Source organism: Schistocerca nitens, chromosome 9 (genome assembly GCF_023898315.1).
Source record: "Schistocerca nitens isolate TAMUIC-IGC-003100 chromosome 9, iqSchNite1.1, whole genome shotgun sequence".
Taxonomy (NCBI): Eukaryota; Metazoa; Arthropoda; class Insecta; order Orthoptera; family Acrididae; genus Schistocerca; species Schistocerca nitens.
In genome coordinates this window covers 114,111,078-114,128,329 of record NC_064622.1, presented here as the reverse complement: position 1 = coordinate 114,128,329, position 17,252 = coordinate 114,111,078, and the positions used below count along the sequence as shown (strand labels likewise).

The 17,252-nt window shown below is 40.7% G+C and overlaps 1 protein-coding gene across 1 annotated transcript in view; it reads left to right on the top strand.

The window, feature by feature from the left end:
• Nucleotides 1-17,252, top strand: part of LOC126203329 (integrator complex subunit 10) — a 121,964-nt gene that overhangs the window by 37,956 nt on the left and 66,756 nt on the right. The window contains exons 5-6 of the mRNA XM_049937600.1: nucleotides 11,946-12,027; nucleotides 16,792-16,919. Of these exons, the coding sequence (XP_049793557.1) occupies nucleotides 11,946-12,027; nucleotides 16,792-16,919 (210 nt within the window). The remainder of the gene's footprint in view (nucleotides 1-11,945; nucleotides 12,028-16,791; nucleotides 16,920-17,252) is intronic.

Below are 17,252 nucleotides of genomic sequence, written 5' to 3'. Positions count from 1 at the left end.
TCCTATAGATAGGCCTGTCCGCACCGTGTTCAGAGACTCGCCATTCAGTTGTTGTGCTGTGTATCATATGGATGATATTATCAACTAATCGTACTTGTCGCTCAGCATACTGCAACATCATCTTTCATCTTTTTTGCAGCTCCTAAATGGAATTTCTCCATCATTCCCTCTGTTAATTCAACCTTTATTTCTATTATGAAAGGGGTTCTGTGTGCCCTGAAATAGTCATACCAGTTTCTCCAACTCGTTCACTAAGTGTCTCGAGTGTAGCTTTTTGCTCCTCTATTTGGAAAGCAGCTGTCACAATGTTTCGTCAGTCCCCTGAAATTTATCCTCACATCCATCAATCTCGATCAGACTTTCACCTGTGCCTCCTTATTTGCCACAAGCACCTGATCCAAAAGCTCTCCCTGTTTTGAAGACCCTGAGTTTGATTGTCTAGGTGCCTCGAAAATTCATCATGGTGAGCATCCTAAAATCGGGTTTTCATTGCTCCAGGTACTCACAACTGCTATTCGAATTTTATGCCTAATGCTGAGCTTAGCTTGTCACACTGTTTCCCTAATTTTTCTTCCAGAGATGTGTGTAATTCTCTACTTTGAGCATTTAACATTTCGTCTAACTTCACGATCAGTACGCCCATAGCTGCCAACAGCTGACCCGACATAGCCTGCATCACATCAGCAGCAACAGCTGGTTGCAAAGCAGTACTTGCCTTGGTAATGGTTGTTTCTGCACGTGGTGGTGTTGACGGCCATGCAACAGTCCCCTTACTGTCTGCTTGCTGCGACGTGTTGGTGTCAGTATCAGCAACAATATCTGCACAGGAGTCTGCATTGGTGGCAAAGTAGACACCTCCAGCAGCGGTTGCAACATCAGTGCTGAACACACAGCTGGTCGACATGCTGTCACTAGACAGGATGTCAATAGAAAGTGAGCCATTGAGCTCCGGGCATATGTGCTTCAGCATTGGCTGTTACACTGCCACAGGTAGCAGGAATGGCCTCGATAATAACATTGGCTTCGGCGAAAGGCATTGTGTAAGACAGTGACCCTCATGGAGCATATGACCAGTCCCTGTCTTTTTCAGCTGAGATGTCTGTGCTGCTCTATAATCTTTACCTTGTGCCAGAAAAGGTTGCAATGAGCAATGAAGGAAAAACAAAGATCTCTCTTCTTAATTTTTCTGGACTAAGAAAAACATTGCTCTTGCCATCTATAATGGGAATAGCACTAATGGCTCGGTCAGGTATGGCCAACAGTGAATTCCATTTCCCATAGCCATGAGAAAAAGACACCTGGCAAAGACTGCCTAGTGGATTTTGTCATGTGAAACTGATTAGAGTCCTATCATGTTCGCCATATTCTGTAGCAACTGGAGAAGTTGAAAAACAAATAGCCCACCCACAATTCTGAGTGACTTGGCAAGCTACTGACCTGCTGTAGGACAGATTATTAAAAAAAAGTCAAATGTGTGGGGAAAAGGCACAATAATTTAGCCCTGTCCCAAAACAGAGTGAGAACAGATTATAGGAGATGGAGCACGAAGAGCTGCAAGCCATAGATTCTGAAATGAATGCAGCAGCAGGGGTGGCACATAGAAGCTTATCAGATTACTCCAGTGCAGTTGCTATACCGAATGCATTTGGTCCAGTTGGTATGACGCACAGTAGCACCCAGTGTAGTTGCTGCTAGTTTCCTGCCACATTGTACAATAGCAGCCAGTCTTCACAATAGGTAGTTCCAAAGAATGGAAAACAACAAAGGCATTTGAAGATGACAGTAATTTCTGCTATTCTGCCATCTAAAATGATATACATCCAAATTCTGCAACTGATTGCACTCGCATGGGGGCCAGAGGCCACCTCTCCATGCTTATGCAAACTGTGGTGCCACTCTGTAGTGTGCTTCCACGGGTAGTAAAAAGATTACTGTAGCAAACATAACCGCGGGTGAAGGAGGTACCAGTTGCTGTGCCCCAGGTCAGTGGGATGGTCTGTCTGTTTGAAGTTCAAGTTGGGAGGCATGATTTGATGCCATTTCTCCAAAAATGCAAACAGTTGGTGTTCCTAAATGTTGGCGTGGCAATTGCTTAATTTTGAATGCAGAGCCTACAAATTCTGAGCATTTTTGTCATGTATTAGATTAACTAATTGAAGAATGAGAAAAGTACTGTGTCCTATCAAAGCTATAGTCCTCTAAGCAGGCAAGGTATTGGTGGGGTCTCTTGGCTGGGGAAAATTAATCTTGGTATATAAAATCATTAATTTAATTTGAAAGCTTTTAAATTAATTAGCTGACACGTGTGCACATAGTATCAGTCAACTCAGAATTTAGTAAGCATGCATTTATGTAATTGAAGTTACAGAATTACTTACATTTCATTCTTTGTCTTTGTGTTTGCTACTGGGCAGGATAGCTGGTGTGACATCCCCTTGTACAGTATATGCTCCTGAAAAGTGTTAATGGCAGCCTCCGCATAGAGTGGTGATTCCCTAGTCCAGCTGCTGCTAACTGCAGTCAATGATGTGGGATGACACAGAATGTTTCAGGGAGTCCATTACTTGTACTCAGATGCCAGGCACAGATGTGAAGTGATTACAATGTGCTAGGTACACAGTACAGCGATACTTCCCTGTGTCGCTCCGACAAAATCTACCAGGACCTTGATGAAGAGTATGCCTGCCCTCACGTTTTCGTGCAGTCCAACATAATGCTGCTGTCACATCCAAAAGGGGGACCTTCAGTGATACGTCTTTCAAACTCTGTCAGGTGCTCATAATGCTGTCTCATACGAGTATGCAGCATCTTGATGTCTACAGTGCTCACACAACTTCTGATGCTGTTCACGCCTCTTATATAATCTACCTGGCTGGCAACAATACTAAACATGAACAAAACTAATGCATTCTGGTGACCATTCTACCTGTTACAGTTGAAACTCTCAATCATTTACATATGCACCAAAGGTGTGTATGTGTACAAAGTTACATTAACATCCAACCTTGTCTTCTGGGTTTTTGTTTTTTTTTGGCAGACATTGTATGTTATACTAATCTTGTAGTTGATTCATACAAACAGTGTCCCAAAATGGCAACCACTGAGCAAAACACCAAGAAAGTGCTTTATATGGTAGGGGAGAAAAGGCAATTGAAGGTATATGAAATGCATGACACTGTAGAGATATCAGAAGAAATATTATGGTCTATTTTATGTGAACTATGAGGAATCTTTGTGCAAAGTGAATGCGTTGTTAATTATTGCTGACAGTGAGCAAATGAAAAATGAGTTTCTCAGGAAAAATTGTACCATTTTAAAAAGAACCCAATTGGTTTTGTGCACCAATGTATTGCTGCATATGAAACATGAGTCCATTACTTCACATCACATGTGAAACAGCAGTCAAAGCAATGGGTTGAAGCTTACGGTCCTGCAACAAAGGTGAAGTTAATCTCATGTACCGGAAAGGATATTCTGTCAGCACACAGGTGGCAGGTGCCTTGTGATGAGGGAATGGGTCCCTACTCTGAAGATTTGTTGTTGCTGTGACTTCACTCAGTTCACATTTGACTTCTCTCTGGACTATCAGTAAGCCAAACACTCGATCTCGTACCTCATTGCAACATAATCTACTGTCATTGTTTATCAGCTTCCGCTAAAGACGGAGACCTCGGAATACTGAGGGCACAACACAAATGAGGATATGACTCTAGTGAAAGCATATGGTAGCAATTAATTCTCCATAGCACTACCCCAGGGGAAACAATAATTGTGTAGAAGTCCACACCAGTGGACCAGCCCATAATTCCTTAGCAGTCTGAAGATGACGCAAGCCCCATTGCCAAAAATTTAATTAAACAGAACACTTGAGAAGAAATGAAATTATACATTCACAGGAAAATTTCCAATCTCTATAACCAGCATTTTCTGGTATGATTAATCTGTTCTTTGTTTTTATAAACATAGAATTATTAACAAATTAGCTGGCATATGCTATGCAAGTCTTCTGGATCAACTAGAGGAAAAACATTGTGATAACAGACCGGACAATTCACATCCTGACAAGGGTGTTTCGGCAAACTCAGGGTATTTGATGTACACTACACCCAAAGAAATTTGTAGTTGGAAAGCATAAGTAATTTGACCAATAAAGACATTATGACTACTATACAGAGTGATCTGTTGTTATTGCCTACAAAGATTAAGAGTGAGATCTACACTGAAAATGATCTGAAAGTGTCATTATAAGTTATTGCTGGAAACACCGTGTTTTAATGTATGGCCTTGTCATTGGTACTATGTACGTTAATGCAACACACAGCTGCAGTACACTGGCATGTACTGTTAACTTTCAGTTAGTTGCTGTGGTTGACAGAAGATGATGGATATGGAAATGTTGAATTGACTGATGTCGCTTTGATTTACAGTTAGGAACATCAGAATTCTGCTGCTGCTGCATGTATGTCAGTATGTATGTATGCTGCCCATTTACCTGGCAGACGACATCCCACTCCAAGAACATTTGTGTTTGAGAGAGGCATAGGTCACTGTGCACCTGTAATAGTCAATGCTGCTAGGCTGCAGTGTCACAGGACAGTTGCAGTTGAGGGAGAATCTCTGCATTTTGTGGAACTCTGACTAATTACCAGTACTTTGAGATTAGATGCATACCTCAATTGTCACAGCAGTCTGTGTAGAGAACAGTAAATGAACAATTACTGTATCCCTTCCATGTGCAATGAATCCAAATCCTGATTTTCAATGCCGTACAACATTTTGATTTGCTGCTGAACCAACACACCACAGATCAATAATTCCTCAGTAGAGTACTGGCAGTGGATGCAGCAACATTCACCAGAAATGGCATTTTCAGTCAACACAGTTACCATGTTTGCACTGACAAAAATCCACACGCTATCTTGGAGGTAAATTCCCAGCATCAGCTGTTCATCAGTGTTCAGGCACTAATCGTTGGTGATAGCTGTTTGGAAAGTTTGAACTGCCGGGATGACTATGAGGTGTCTACTACTTGCAGTATCTTCAGACATTTCTTTCGGGTGTATTGGAGGATGTTGCACTGGCGGCAACATGACAGAACATGTGGTTGCTACATTATGGAGCCTATGTACATAATCAGCCTGCCGTGGCTCGATATTTGAGTGATCATTGTCTCGGAAGGTGGATTGAATGTAACCTGTTATATGACCATCATGTTCTCCTGATCTCACACTCTGTGACTTCTGGATATGGGGCCACATGAAAGACCTAGTGTCCTCCCAGTGATGTAATTTAAGAGAAAATCTGTGAAATGTAATAGAAGCTGTTGCAAATACAATCCAGGATATGCCAAAGATTTTGTAACATGTCTGTCAGTTATGATTTAAAAGAACAGAGCTGTTTTCTGAATGCAATGGTGGATACTTTTGACATCTGCTGTAGAAAATTTAGCATCCTGTCAGTGTCACATGTAATCTCTCAGTATGATGAATAATGTACCTCCACATCCTTGGAGTCTTTTGTGGTGGCAGCATTCCTGGGGGGGGGGGGACTCTTTTCGGTTCACAAGCAACTTAATTTCAGATAAAACAAATTCTTCATTTGAAATGATATGAATTGTTAGCCGAGAAGAATTAATTCACGGTATATACGCGACAGTCTCATTCTGTTACTAAGCATTACTGGCAATAAGTTGTAGAGAAACTTTTAGTTTACGTTTTAGTGTAGATTCCACTGGTAAACCTTGCAGTCCACAATTGTGGATCACCTTATATATGGGTTTTTGGCAGCCCTGTCAGAATCTTCCTCCAGCGATGGACTCTACTTGCCTGAGAGATTTTTCACAAAGTGCATTGATCTGAAAGGAGCTTACAGTAAAAAATGAGTGTATTTGATAACTAAAAATCATTCTTTTTTATTATGAAGCTGAGAAAGTTTCTCTTTGCTCCTGTAGATTACTTTGATTGTCACTACTAAACATTTTAAATGTCATGGACTATGTTTTAAATCAAATTACTTGTGAGATCAGTTAATGGCCTGTAGTAGAGTAGGGGGATGCGTAAGCTTAATTTGGTTTAGTAACAAGGGGAGTGAAGTTGAATTAATCACATTTCAAGAAAGAAAACACCAATTGCTTTTACAAAGAAGACTGTTTGAGTACTTCACTGATATTTTTGGAAATTTAAAGAAATTCTGGTCAATAAGCTGGGTAAAGAGTGAATCGTTAATTATAATCTTTGAACAACTGCTTGAATCTGCATCATGTCTTACTTAACATGTTCGACATTCCAATATTTTCTTCACTGCTTCACTGTCTCAGAATGAGGTTACTAGTTTTTATACAATTATTAATCAAACTCTCACCTTAAATTATTTTTTCCTGTTAATTTTAATATTTCTTTTAGCCTTAATGATCTGATTTGTCTTTCACTTCAGAAATAATTTATCTTTCATTAGTTAACTGTCTACTTAACAAATTGCATGTTTCTGCTAAAGAGTAAAACTGAACAGTGTTTTAATGAGGGATATATAATGTTATCCCAGTTTGTTAAATGTTTATGGATGTTGAATTTTATTTAAGGCACAAAATTGCCAAGACTTTCATGGCTACTTGTTAACAAACTGCTTGTTGGCTTCTATCTTGAGTTCTTTGACTGATCTTTGTTTGATGATTCTTCTAACACTTCGCCAACACAAGTGCTTGGCATTGTCAAAGCTTCACTCTCCAGTGCTGGTAGTGTACTGGAGTCAAGCTCGCAGCTGCAGTTTATATGTACCTGGCACGCAAACGTCCAAGGGGTTTTTTGTGGACAAGTCCAGGGTGGTTCCCCTCTTACTACCTGCAGCAGTCAATCGCTGCAACATGGAAATCCAGGGACCATTCACATTCAGGCTTTCTTCTTTCCTGTGGAAGCTGTTCTCATATTGCAAGTAGGTCCGTATTTACCTTTACGAAACTGAGACACTCTTTAGTCTTATCGTCAGTTTGTAAATAGTCTTTACTCCTCGTTTGCACAGTATGCAGCCAATTTTGTTTGTCACTCAGGGAACGTATGGCAGAAAGGCCTTAAGTGACCTTTTTTTTTCTGATGTGTTGCTTTGCCGAGTTTTTGATTTTGTGACACTTTTTATGTAACAGGTGGAGTATCCATTTCTCATCAGAATGCTTTCCAGTTGTTGCGTCTTGCATCTGAGGTGCTGCAGCTCACATATGTTGTAAAATACATGATTCTGCTAAAGAGTAAAACTCAACAATGTTTTGATGATGGCTATAGTGATGTTATTTCAATTTGTTAACTGAAAGCAAGGGGAAACTACAGCTGTAATTTTTCCCGAGGGCATGCAGCTTTACTGTATGATTAAATGATGATGGCGTCCTCTTGGGTAAAATATTCTGGAGGTAAAATAGTCCCCCATTCGGATCTCCGGGTGGGGACTACTCAAGAGGATGTCGTTATCAGGAGAAAGAAAACTGGCGTTCTACGGATCGGAGCGTGGAATATCAGATCCCTTAATCGGGCAGGTAGGTTAGAAAATTTAAAAAGGGAAATGGATAGGTTAAAGTTAGATATAGTGGAAATTAGTGAAGTTCGGTGGCAGGAGGAACAAGACTTCTGGTCAGGTGACTACAGGGTTATAAATACAAAATCAAATAGGGGTAATGCAGGAGTAGGTTTAATAATGAATAGGAAAATAGGAACGCTGGTAAGCTACTACAAACAGCATAGTGAACGCATTATTGTGGCCAAGATAGATACGAAGCCCACACCTACTACAGTAGTACAAGTTTATATGCCAACTAGCTCTGCAGATGACGAAGAAATTGAAGAAATGTATGATGAAATAAAAGAAATTATTCAGATAGTGAAGGGAGATGAAAATTTAATAGTCATGGGTGACTGGAATTCGAGGGAGAGAAGGAAACGTAGTAGGTGAATATGGATTGGGGGTAAGAAATGAAAGAGGAAGCCGCCTGGTGGAATTTTGCACAGAGCACAACTTAATCATAGCTAACACTTGGTTCAAGAATCATAAAAGAAGGTTGTATACATGGAAGAACCCTGGAGATACTAAAAGGTATCAGATAGATAATATAATAGTAAGACAGAGATTTAGGAACCAGGTTTTAAATTGTAAGACACTTCCAGGGGCAGATGTGGACTCTGACCACAATCTATTGGTTATGACCTGTAGATTAAAACTGAAGAAACTGCAAAAAGGTGGGAATTTAAGGAGATGGGACCTGGATAAACTGAAAGAACCAAAGGTTGTACAGAGTTTCAGGGAGAGCATAAGGGAACAATTGACAAGAATGGGGGAAAGAAATACAGTAGAAGAAGAATGGCTAGCTTTGAGGAATGAAGTAGTGAAGGCAGCAGAGGATCAAGTAGGTAAAAAGACGAGGGCTAGTAGAAATCCTTGGGTGACAGAAGAAATATTGAATTTAATTGACGAAAGGATAAAATATAAAAATGCAGTAAATGATGCAGGCAAAAAGGAATACAAACGTCTCAAAAATGAGATCGACAGGAAGTGCATAATGGCTAAGCAGGGATGGCTAGAGGACAAATGTAAGGATGTAGAGGCTTATCTCACTAGGAGTAAGATAGATACTGCCTACAGGAAAATTAAAGAGACCTTTGGAGATTAGAGAACCACTTGTATGAACATAAAGAGCTCAGATGGCAACCCAGTTCTAAGCAAAGAAGGGAAAGCAGAAAGGTGGAAGGAGTATATAGAGGGTCTATACAAGGGCGATGTACTTGAGGACAATATTATGGAAATGGAAGAGGATGTTGATGAAGATGAAATGGGAGATACGATACTGCGTTGAAGAGTTTGACAGAGCACTGAAAGACCTGAGTCGAAACGAGGCTCCCGGAGTAGACAACATTCCATTGGAACTACTGACGGCCTTGGGAGAGCCAGTCCTGACAAAACTCTACCATCTGGTGAGCAAGATGTATGAAACAGGCGAAATACCCTCAGACTTCAAGAAGAATATAATAATTCCAATCCCAAAGAAAGCAGGTGTTGGCAGATGTGAGAATTACCGAACAATCAGTTTAATAAGCCACAGCTGCAAAATACTAACACAAATTCTTTACAGACGAATTGAAAAACTAGTAGAAGCGGACCTCGGGGAAGATCAGTTTGGATTCCGTAGAAATACTGGAACACGTGAGGCAATACTGACCTTACGACTTATCTTAGAAGAAAAATTAAGGAAAGGCAAACCTACGTTTCTAGCATTTGTAGACTTGGAGAAAGCTTTTGACAATGTTGACTGGAATACTCTCTTTCAAATTCTAAACGTGGCAGGGGTAAAATACAGGGAGCGAAAGGCTATTTACAATTTGTACAGAAACCAGATGGCAGTTATAAGAGTCGAGGGGCATGAAAGGGAAGCAGTGGTTGGGAAGGGAGTAAGACAGGGTTGTAGCCTCTCCCCGATGTTATTCAATCTGTATATTGAGCAAGCAGTAGAGGAAACAAAGGAAAAGTTCGGAGTAGGTATTAAAATCCATGGAGAAGAAATAAAAACTTTGAGGTTCGCCGATGACATTGTAATTCTGTCAGAGACAGCAAAGGACTTGGAAGAGCAGTTGAACCGAATGGACAGTGTCTTGAAAGGAGGATATAAGATGATCATCAACAAAAGCAAAACGAGGATAATGGAATGTAGTCGAATTAAGTCGGGTGATGTTGAGGGTATTAGATTAGGAAATGAGACACTTAAAGTAGGAAAGGAGTTTTGCTATTTGGGGAGCAAAATAACTGATGATGGTCGAAGTAGAGAGGATATGAAATGTTGACTGGCAATGGCAGGGAAAGCGTTTCTGAAGAAGAGAAATTTGTTAACATCAAGTATAGATTTAAGTGTCAGGAAGTCATTTCTGAAAGTATTTGTATGGAGTGTAGCCATGTATGGAAGTGAAACATGCACGGTAAATGGTTTGGACAAGAAGAGAATAGAAGCTTTCGAAATGTGGTGCTACAGAAGAATGCTGAAGATTAGATGGGTAGATCACATAACTAATGAGGAGGTACTGAATAGGATTGGGGAGAAGAGAAGTTTGTGGCACAACTTGACCAGAAGAAGGGATCGGTTGGTAGGACATGTTCTGAGGCATCAAGGGATCACCAATTTAGTATTGGAGGGCAGCGTGGAGGGTAAAAATCGTAGGGGGAGACCAAGAGATGAATACACTAAGCAGATTCAGAAGGATGTAGGTTGCAGTAGGTACTGGGAGATGAAGAAGCTTGCACAGGATAGAGTAGCATGGAGAGCTGCATCAAACCAGTCTCAGGACTGAAGACCACAACAACAACAACAACTACTACTACTACTACAACTGTGAGCCATAGCACCTCAGACACAAAATGCAGCAACTGGAAAGCATTCTGATGAGCAATAGATATTATACTAGTTACACAAGAAGTGTCACAGAATAAAAAAAAAAAAAAAAACTTGGTGAAGTGATACACCAGAAAAAGAAATATTGTGTACGGCCTTCCTGTGATACATTCCCAGACTAATGGACAGAATTGGCCTCATATTGCACAAATACGGTGTAAAGACCGTTTATAAACTGGCAAAGAAGATCAAAAAGCATCTCAGATCAGCAAAGGAAAAAAGGGACCCACTTGCAATATCAGGAATATACCACATACCATGTACATGCGGAAAAATCTATATTGGAATGACTGGATGATCAATCAGTACCAGAATCTCCATCATAAGCAGCATTGCAGGTTGTGGCAGGTGGAGGAACTGGCCATGGTGGAACATGCGCTGTGTGAGATGGACCACAGTAGAATTCACTGACATGGAAGTTCTTGCTCTGTACAGAAGAGCTTCACACTTGCTTGTTCAGAAAAACTATAAAAATATGAGAACAGCTTAAAGAAGAAAGCCTCAAGGTGAACGGTTCCTGGCTTCCCATGCTGCAGCGAATGACCACTGCAGATAGTCAGGAGAGAACCACACTGGAAATGTCCTTGGAAAAGCCCTTGGACATGGCGTGCCAGCTGCATATAACCTGCAGCTGCAAGCTTGACTCCAGTCCAACACCAGCAACAGAAGGTGAAGCTTTGACAATGCCAGCCACTCGTGCTGGTGAAACGTTAGAAAAATCTTGAATCAAATGTTGGCCAAAGAACCTGAGACAGAAGTCAACAGGCAGTTTATTTATCAAGGCAGTTACTCCTTTGAAATTCTTATGTAAGTGTTAAAGTTTTTGTGAAATTTGTACACTGTTAATTAAAATAACCTGCATTATTGACAGTGTGTAAAGTTTTCCCGTGTTGAAATCAGTTTTTTTTCTAAGATGGTTTAGAATATTTTCACAAAAGAGGGAGAGGTGGATGGGTAATGAGTTCAAGGAGCATAGACAACCACTTACTATGTAAAAGAAAAGTAGAGTTGTGGATAAGCACATAAACAGAAGGTTACTGCCCATACGGTAGGTGTGTGTGTGTGTGTGTGTGTGAGAGAGAGAGAGAGAGAGAGAGAGAGAGAGAGAGAGAGAGAGTGATTGGGAGGGGGGGGGGAGTTTGTCAGATAAGTGGAAATGTCTTTTGAAAGCTTATTTTTTACTTTGTGCACCATATTGATGTGTTAATGTAAACACCCATTGCAATAATAGGTCCATCATTTGACTTCCTACTTGGCTTCCTGATTAATGTGCCCACACAGTTATTAGAAGCGCATCTTTACAGTTGTTTAATTTGTACCACTCTATTGGTGAGGCTCTTGGGTGTAATGTCAGATGGTGTCACAGAAACATTTCACTGTTTCAGTAGAGTGCTTGTTTATGATCTTCAGGCAAAAACAGTGATGATGTGTTTCATTAACACATCTGACACTTTAACCTGAGAGGTTCAGTAACATTTGCTTTGACAAGAACATGTTAAAGAGCAGATTTTTTTGTTTTTTCCCCCCTTAGCCTAAACTTGTGGAGACATTGATGACCGCAGAGAAGCATTGTCATTACCAGAATGCTGTGAACTGTTACAGGAAGCTCCTTGGTATGACTTACAATTTTCTCTTGTAATTCAGTGCTAAAGTAATTACTAGATTCAGTGAAACTGTACATTAAATACCGTCCTTGGTCCTCTTGTTCAGTGTAACTGTATATTAAATACTGTCCTTGATCTGCTTGTTCTTTTGTATGTCTTGTTTTGTGTTTGCATTCATTCATTCATTCATTTGTTCATTGTTCTCCATAGATCCCAACTAGAAGGATAACCTTCAGGGATGTGGGATGAGTCAAGGTATATGTTAACAAAAGATAAGAAAATCATAGGACCTTGATCTGTATACTCTATCAACAGCAAACTGTCACTGTACTGCTTAATGCTGTTCATGCCTATGACAGCCAAATTTAGTTTCGAGTAAATTAGAAATAAAGCTGTTACTTAAATAATGTGCTGCCTCCACAATTATACTACATAGCTGCTGTTTACCTGCTATTGGTAGCTTCATATTACTTTGTTGCAATGGGATTTTTCAAAGTCAGTGTTATTATTTACAATACATTGCTAATTCTTATGCAGATTTTCAATGTATACCACTACTCCCCATGTAGCTAACAGACCTTTCCAGTTCTTGAATGTAGATATTGATATAATTGCATAATAACACATCTTTTTAATCTTCCTTTGAAGTTTTAGGAATCCCCAATTTCTTGCTGTATGTTGGGTGGAAGCTTACTAATTATCTTTCCATAAGAGTATACAACTCCGTTCTGCACCCCAGAAGAGGAGCTTAAGTCTGTATGAAAATTATTTTTGCATCCTCATTGTGATTGTGTAAATCACAGTTCAACTGAAATGTATTTTTTATTGTAAACAACAGAAACCATTAAGGAGCAAATAAATTGGGAAATGAATGTAAGAATTCCAAGATCCTTAAAAAAAGCTTCTGCAAGATGTATGGTTACCTATGTTACACAAAACTCTCACTGCTCACTTTTAGTGAAGAAACATTTTATTTATTTTAGGTACACTGCCCCATAATATGATTCCATAGCACAGCAGCGAATGAAAATATCACAAATAATCTAACACTCCTGTCTTGATGTCAACACAATGATATTTGCTTCTAATGGCATAACATGCAGCACTGATCTTGTTATACAGCTAGTCACCAAGAAATTTTACATGCTGTATTTCATTCAGTGTATGACCATTATTATCTGCTTGTGGTGTTGAGAGACCATTAATACTTATGTGAAACTGCATAACGTGCCCTTGCTACTCATTGACTAGTATAGGTATTAGTTGCAGACAGGCACAATGAAAAAGAATGCTAGAAATATTTCAGCTTGTGCACAAAGTTCTTATGCAGAAGCAAAAACTCACTGACATTCACACAGGAACAACTTATAAACAAAATGACTTGTTCTGTGTCATTATTATTTATCATACAAATGATCCATGGAGCATGAAAGTAACTGACTAACACTTGGGCAATATCTTTATGTGCTAAGATTATTCCTTCTTGGACTTTCTGTTATTTAATATGAGTGTTTGTGAAATTAAGACTAAAACTGTTAGCGTTAAGCAACTTGTTGGTGTGTTCAGCTGTCATCTGAACTGCATCTACTATGGTAAAATTTGAGCCCATAATTTAAGTGATTGTGTCATCAGCAAACATTACAGTTTTTTAACTGCCCTTTAAAGTCATTCAAAGGTAATTTATGTTTGTCTCACTCTGTAACTTCACTTAAGAGAATTTCTATCAAGAAAAGTGCAGGAACTTTATGTGATAGAGTATTGCTTTACAATTGCTCTGAAACAATCACATATTGTGTTTCTTTGTTAACATGGATCCTAGGACGTTTAAAAGGACCATATGACCATTTAAAGAAAGTGCCAACAGTGTTGACACATTATGACTGTTATTTCCCACATTGAACAGCCATACAACACAGGAGATTAACATTAATAATATTATGACAAGGAAGGTTGATATTCACCATATAGTGGAGATGTTGAGTTTCAGATAGGCACAACAAAAAGACTCTCACAATTAAAACTTCCAGCCATTATGGCCTTAGTCAACACTAGACACTCATAGACATGTGCACACACACACACACACACACACACACACACACACACACACACACACAGGCAACTGAAACCACACTGTGAGCAGCAGCACGAATGCATGATGGGAGTGGTGACTGGGTGGAGGTACGGAGGAGTCTTGGGCAGGGAGGGGGAGCGATAATATGCTGGGGGTGGCAGACAGTGAAGTGCTGCAGGCCAGACGGTGAGCAGGGGAGAGGTGGAGGGGGGGGGGGGGGGAGAGAGAGAAGTGGAAAAGGAGAGAAATAAAAAGACTGGGTGTGGTGGTGTAATGACGACTGTGTAGTGCTAAAATGGGAACAGGGAAGGGGCTGGGTGGGCGAGCACAGTGACTAACAAAGGTTGAGGCCAGGAGGGTTACAGGAACGTAGGATGTATTGCAGGGAAAGTTTCCACCTGCGCAATTCAGAAAAGGTGGTGTTGGTGGGTAGGATCCATATGGCACCAGCTGTGAAGCAGTCACTGAAATGAAGAATATCATGTTTGGCAGCATGTTCAACAACAGGGTGATCCACTTGCTTCTTGGGCACGATGCTTCTTGGGCACAGATTGTCTGTGGCCATTCATGCGGACTTGCAGCTTGTTGGTTGTCATGATTACATAGAACGCAGCACAGTGGTTGCAGCTGTGGATGTATGGGACACACTGCCAAACATGATATCCTTCATTTCAATGACTGCTTTACAGCCTGTGTGATAAGGATCCTACCCAAAATTAGCTTATCTGAATTGTGCAGGTGGGAATTTTCCCTGCAATACATCCTACATTCCTGTAACCCACCTGGCCTCAATCTTCGTCAGTCACTGTCATCCATCCAGCCCCTTCCCTGTTCTCATTCCAGCACCACGCAGCCGTCATTCCACCACCACAACCCGTCTTTTTATTTCTCTTCTTTTCCACTAATCCCCCCCCTCCCCCCCACCTCTCCCCTGCTCACCGTCTGACCTGCAGCACTTCACTATCATGCACTGGTGCTGCTGCTCGCAGTGTGGTTTCAGTTGCCTGAGACTGCAGTCGTGTGTGTGTGTGTGTGTGTGTGTGTGTGTGTGTGTGCACGTATGACTGTCTACTGTTGGTGAAGGCCTTAACGGCTGAAAGCTTTATTTGGAACAGTCTTTCTGTTGTGTCTATCTGTGACTCAGCATCTCCGCTATATGGTGAGTAGCAGCTTTCCTTTTCATAATATTATTTTATTCCATCCTGGATTTTCCATTGTTTGAAGGGAAAATATCGTGTGAAAGATCACGGAAATGATAGGTCAACAGGAATAAATGAAATATGGGGGAGGGGGGGATGTCCTGGGCTAGGTGGTAGTTTAATATCAATAATTAACATATGCACCACTGTAATGGTAGTATTTTGAAAAGACTAGGTTGCTGCTCTCCATATAGAGGAGATGTTGAGTCGTAGACAGGCAAAGCAAAGAGACTGCTATATATTCTGAGTTTTCAACCAAAAGACCTTCTTCTAAAGTAGGAAACACACACACAATCACACCAGCACAAAGCACATGCGCAACTGCGTGCATGCACGCGCATGGCCCCCCCCCCCCCTCCCAACCCTCACACACACACACACACACACACACACACACACACACACACACACACACACACACACGAGATGACTGTCTTTGGTCACTGACACAATACTGTGTACGGAAAATGTGCTTGATATGTGAATGGATGAAGCAGTCTGTGTTTGTAGTGAGGGTAAGGAGGATGCTATGGTGGTGAGGAGAAGGGATAGCAGGGTAGGTTTGGGGATGTACTGCTGCTTGTGGGAGCATGCAGGGATGTCGTGGGGACACAGTAGGGCTGCTAAGTGCAGTCAGAATGCTTTATTTGGGAGGCGGGAGGTGGAAAAGGTGAGAAGTAGAGGAGGGGGAAAAGACAAGCATGTGCATTGGTAGAATAGAAGGCAGTGTACTGCTGGTGTTGGTAAGAAGGATCCAGATGGCTCGACCTGCGAAGCAGTAAATGAAGTGAATCATATTGTGTTGGGCAGCATGTTCAGCAAATTGTGTGATCCAGCTGTCTTGTGACCACAGTTTTTCAGTGGCCATTCGTGCGGACAGACAGCCCACATAGGAAGCAACACAGTGGTTGCAGCTTTGTTTGTAGATCACACAATTGCTTTCCCTGGTAGCCCTGCCTTTGATAGGATAGGTTGTGCCCGTGACCAGAATGGAGTAGGTGGTGGTGGTGGAAGGATGTATGGAAGACTTCTTGCATCTAGTTCTATTGCAGAGATATGACCCATGACGCAAGGGGTTGGGAGCAGGGGTGCTTTAAGGATGGACAAGGATACTGCATAGGTTCAGTGGGCAGTGGAATACAACTGTGGGAGGGATAGTGGGTAGGATATTTTGTGTTTCAGGGCTTGACGAGAGGTAGTCTAAACCCTAGCAGAGAATGTGACTCGGTTGTTCCAGTGCTGAGAGGTCTGCTCCTTTGTGGCTGGATAGTGGGAATGTGCAGGTGGTGGGTGACTGGAAAAGATCAGCACAAAGTTTTAACATACCATGTGTTGAAGCATACATTATTCTAGAGAGTAAGGACATGCCATCTCATGAAACAATTTGTATGTGTCATATATTGTAAACTGTAATTACATGTGCTGTTTCTTGTTTGTTGCTTCTTTATTTGTAAATTTTTATGCAGTTATAATGTATTGAATCTGGTATTTGCTTTTCAGTTTATGATCTGCTGCCTTTGCTTGGGACCAGCCAAGTTGATTTGCCTCCAAAACATCTTTTCCGAATGCTGCAGAAGTCTATTGAGTTCTATCTGGCTTACCTCATGCTACCAAATAAATCAATACCGGTAATCAGCATTTGAGTAAATTTATTGAAATTTATTTGTGTGTAACAAATATGTGCTCAGCAATAGCAAATACCTTGGGAAAGAAACTGTGTACAGTATTATAGATCACAAAAAAAAGAATTGCTTGTAAATGAAGCCAGTGATACGCTGTTTAAAACTGACAAGATTTTTGCTTCCATTATGTGCACAGTCAGAACTTGAGTAAGGCAAATGCCTGTGCGTGTTCGTCAAACTGTAAGTCCAGTAAAAGGAACCATTTTGTTGAACAGGATGGAAATTTTGTATATAAATATGTATTGTTTATAAAAAAAGATTGATTTATTATGCAAACTG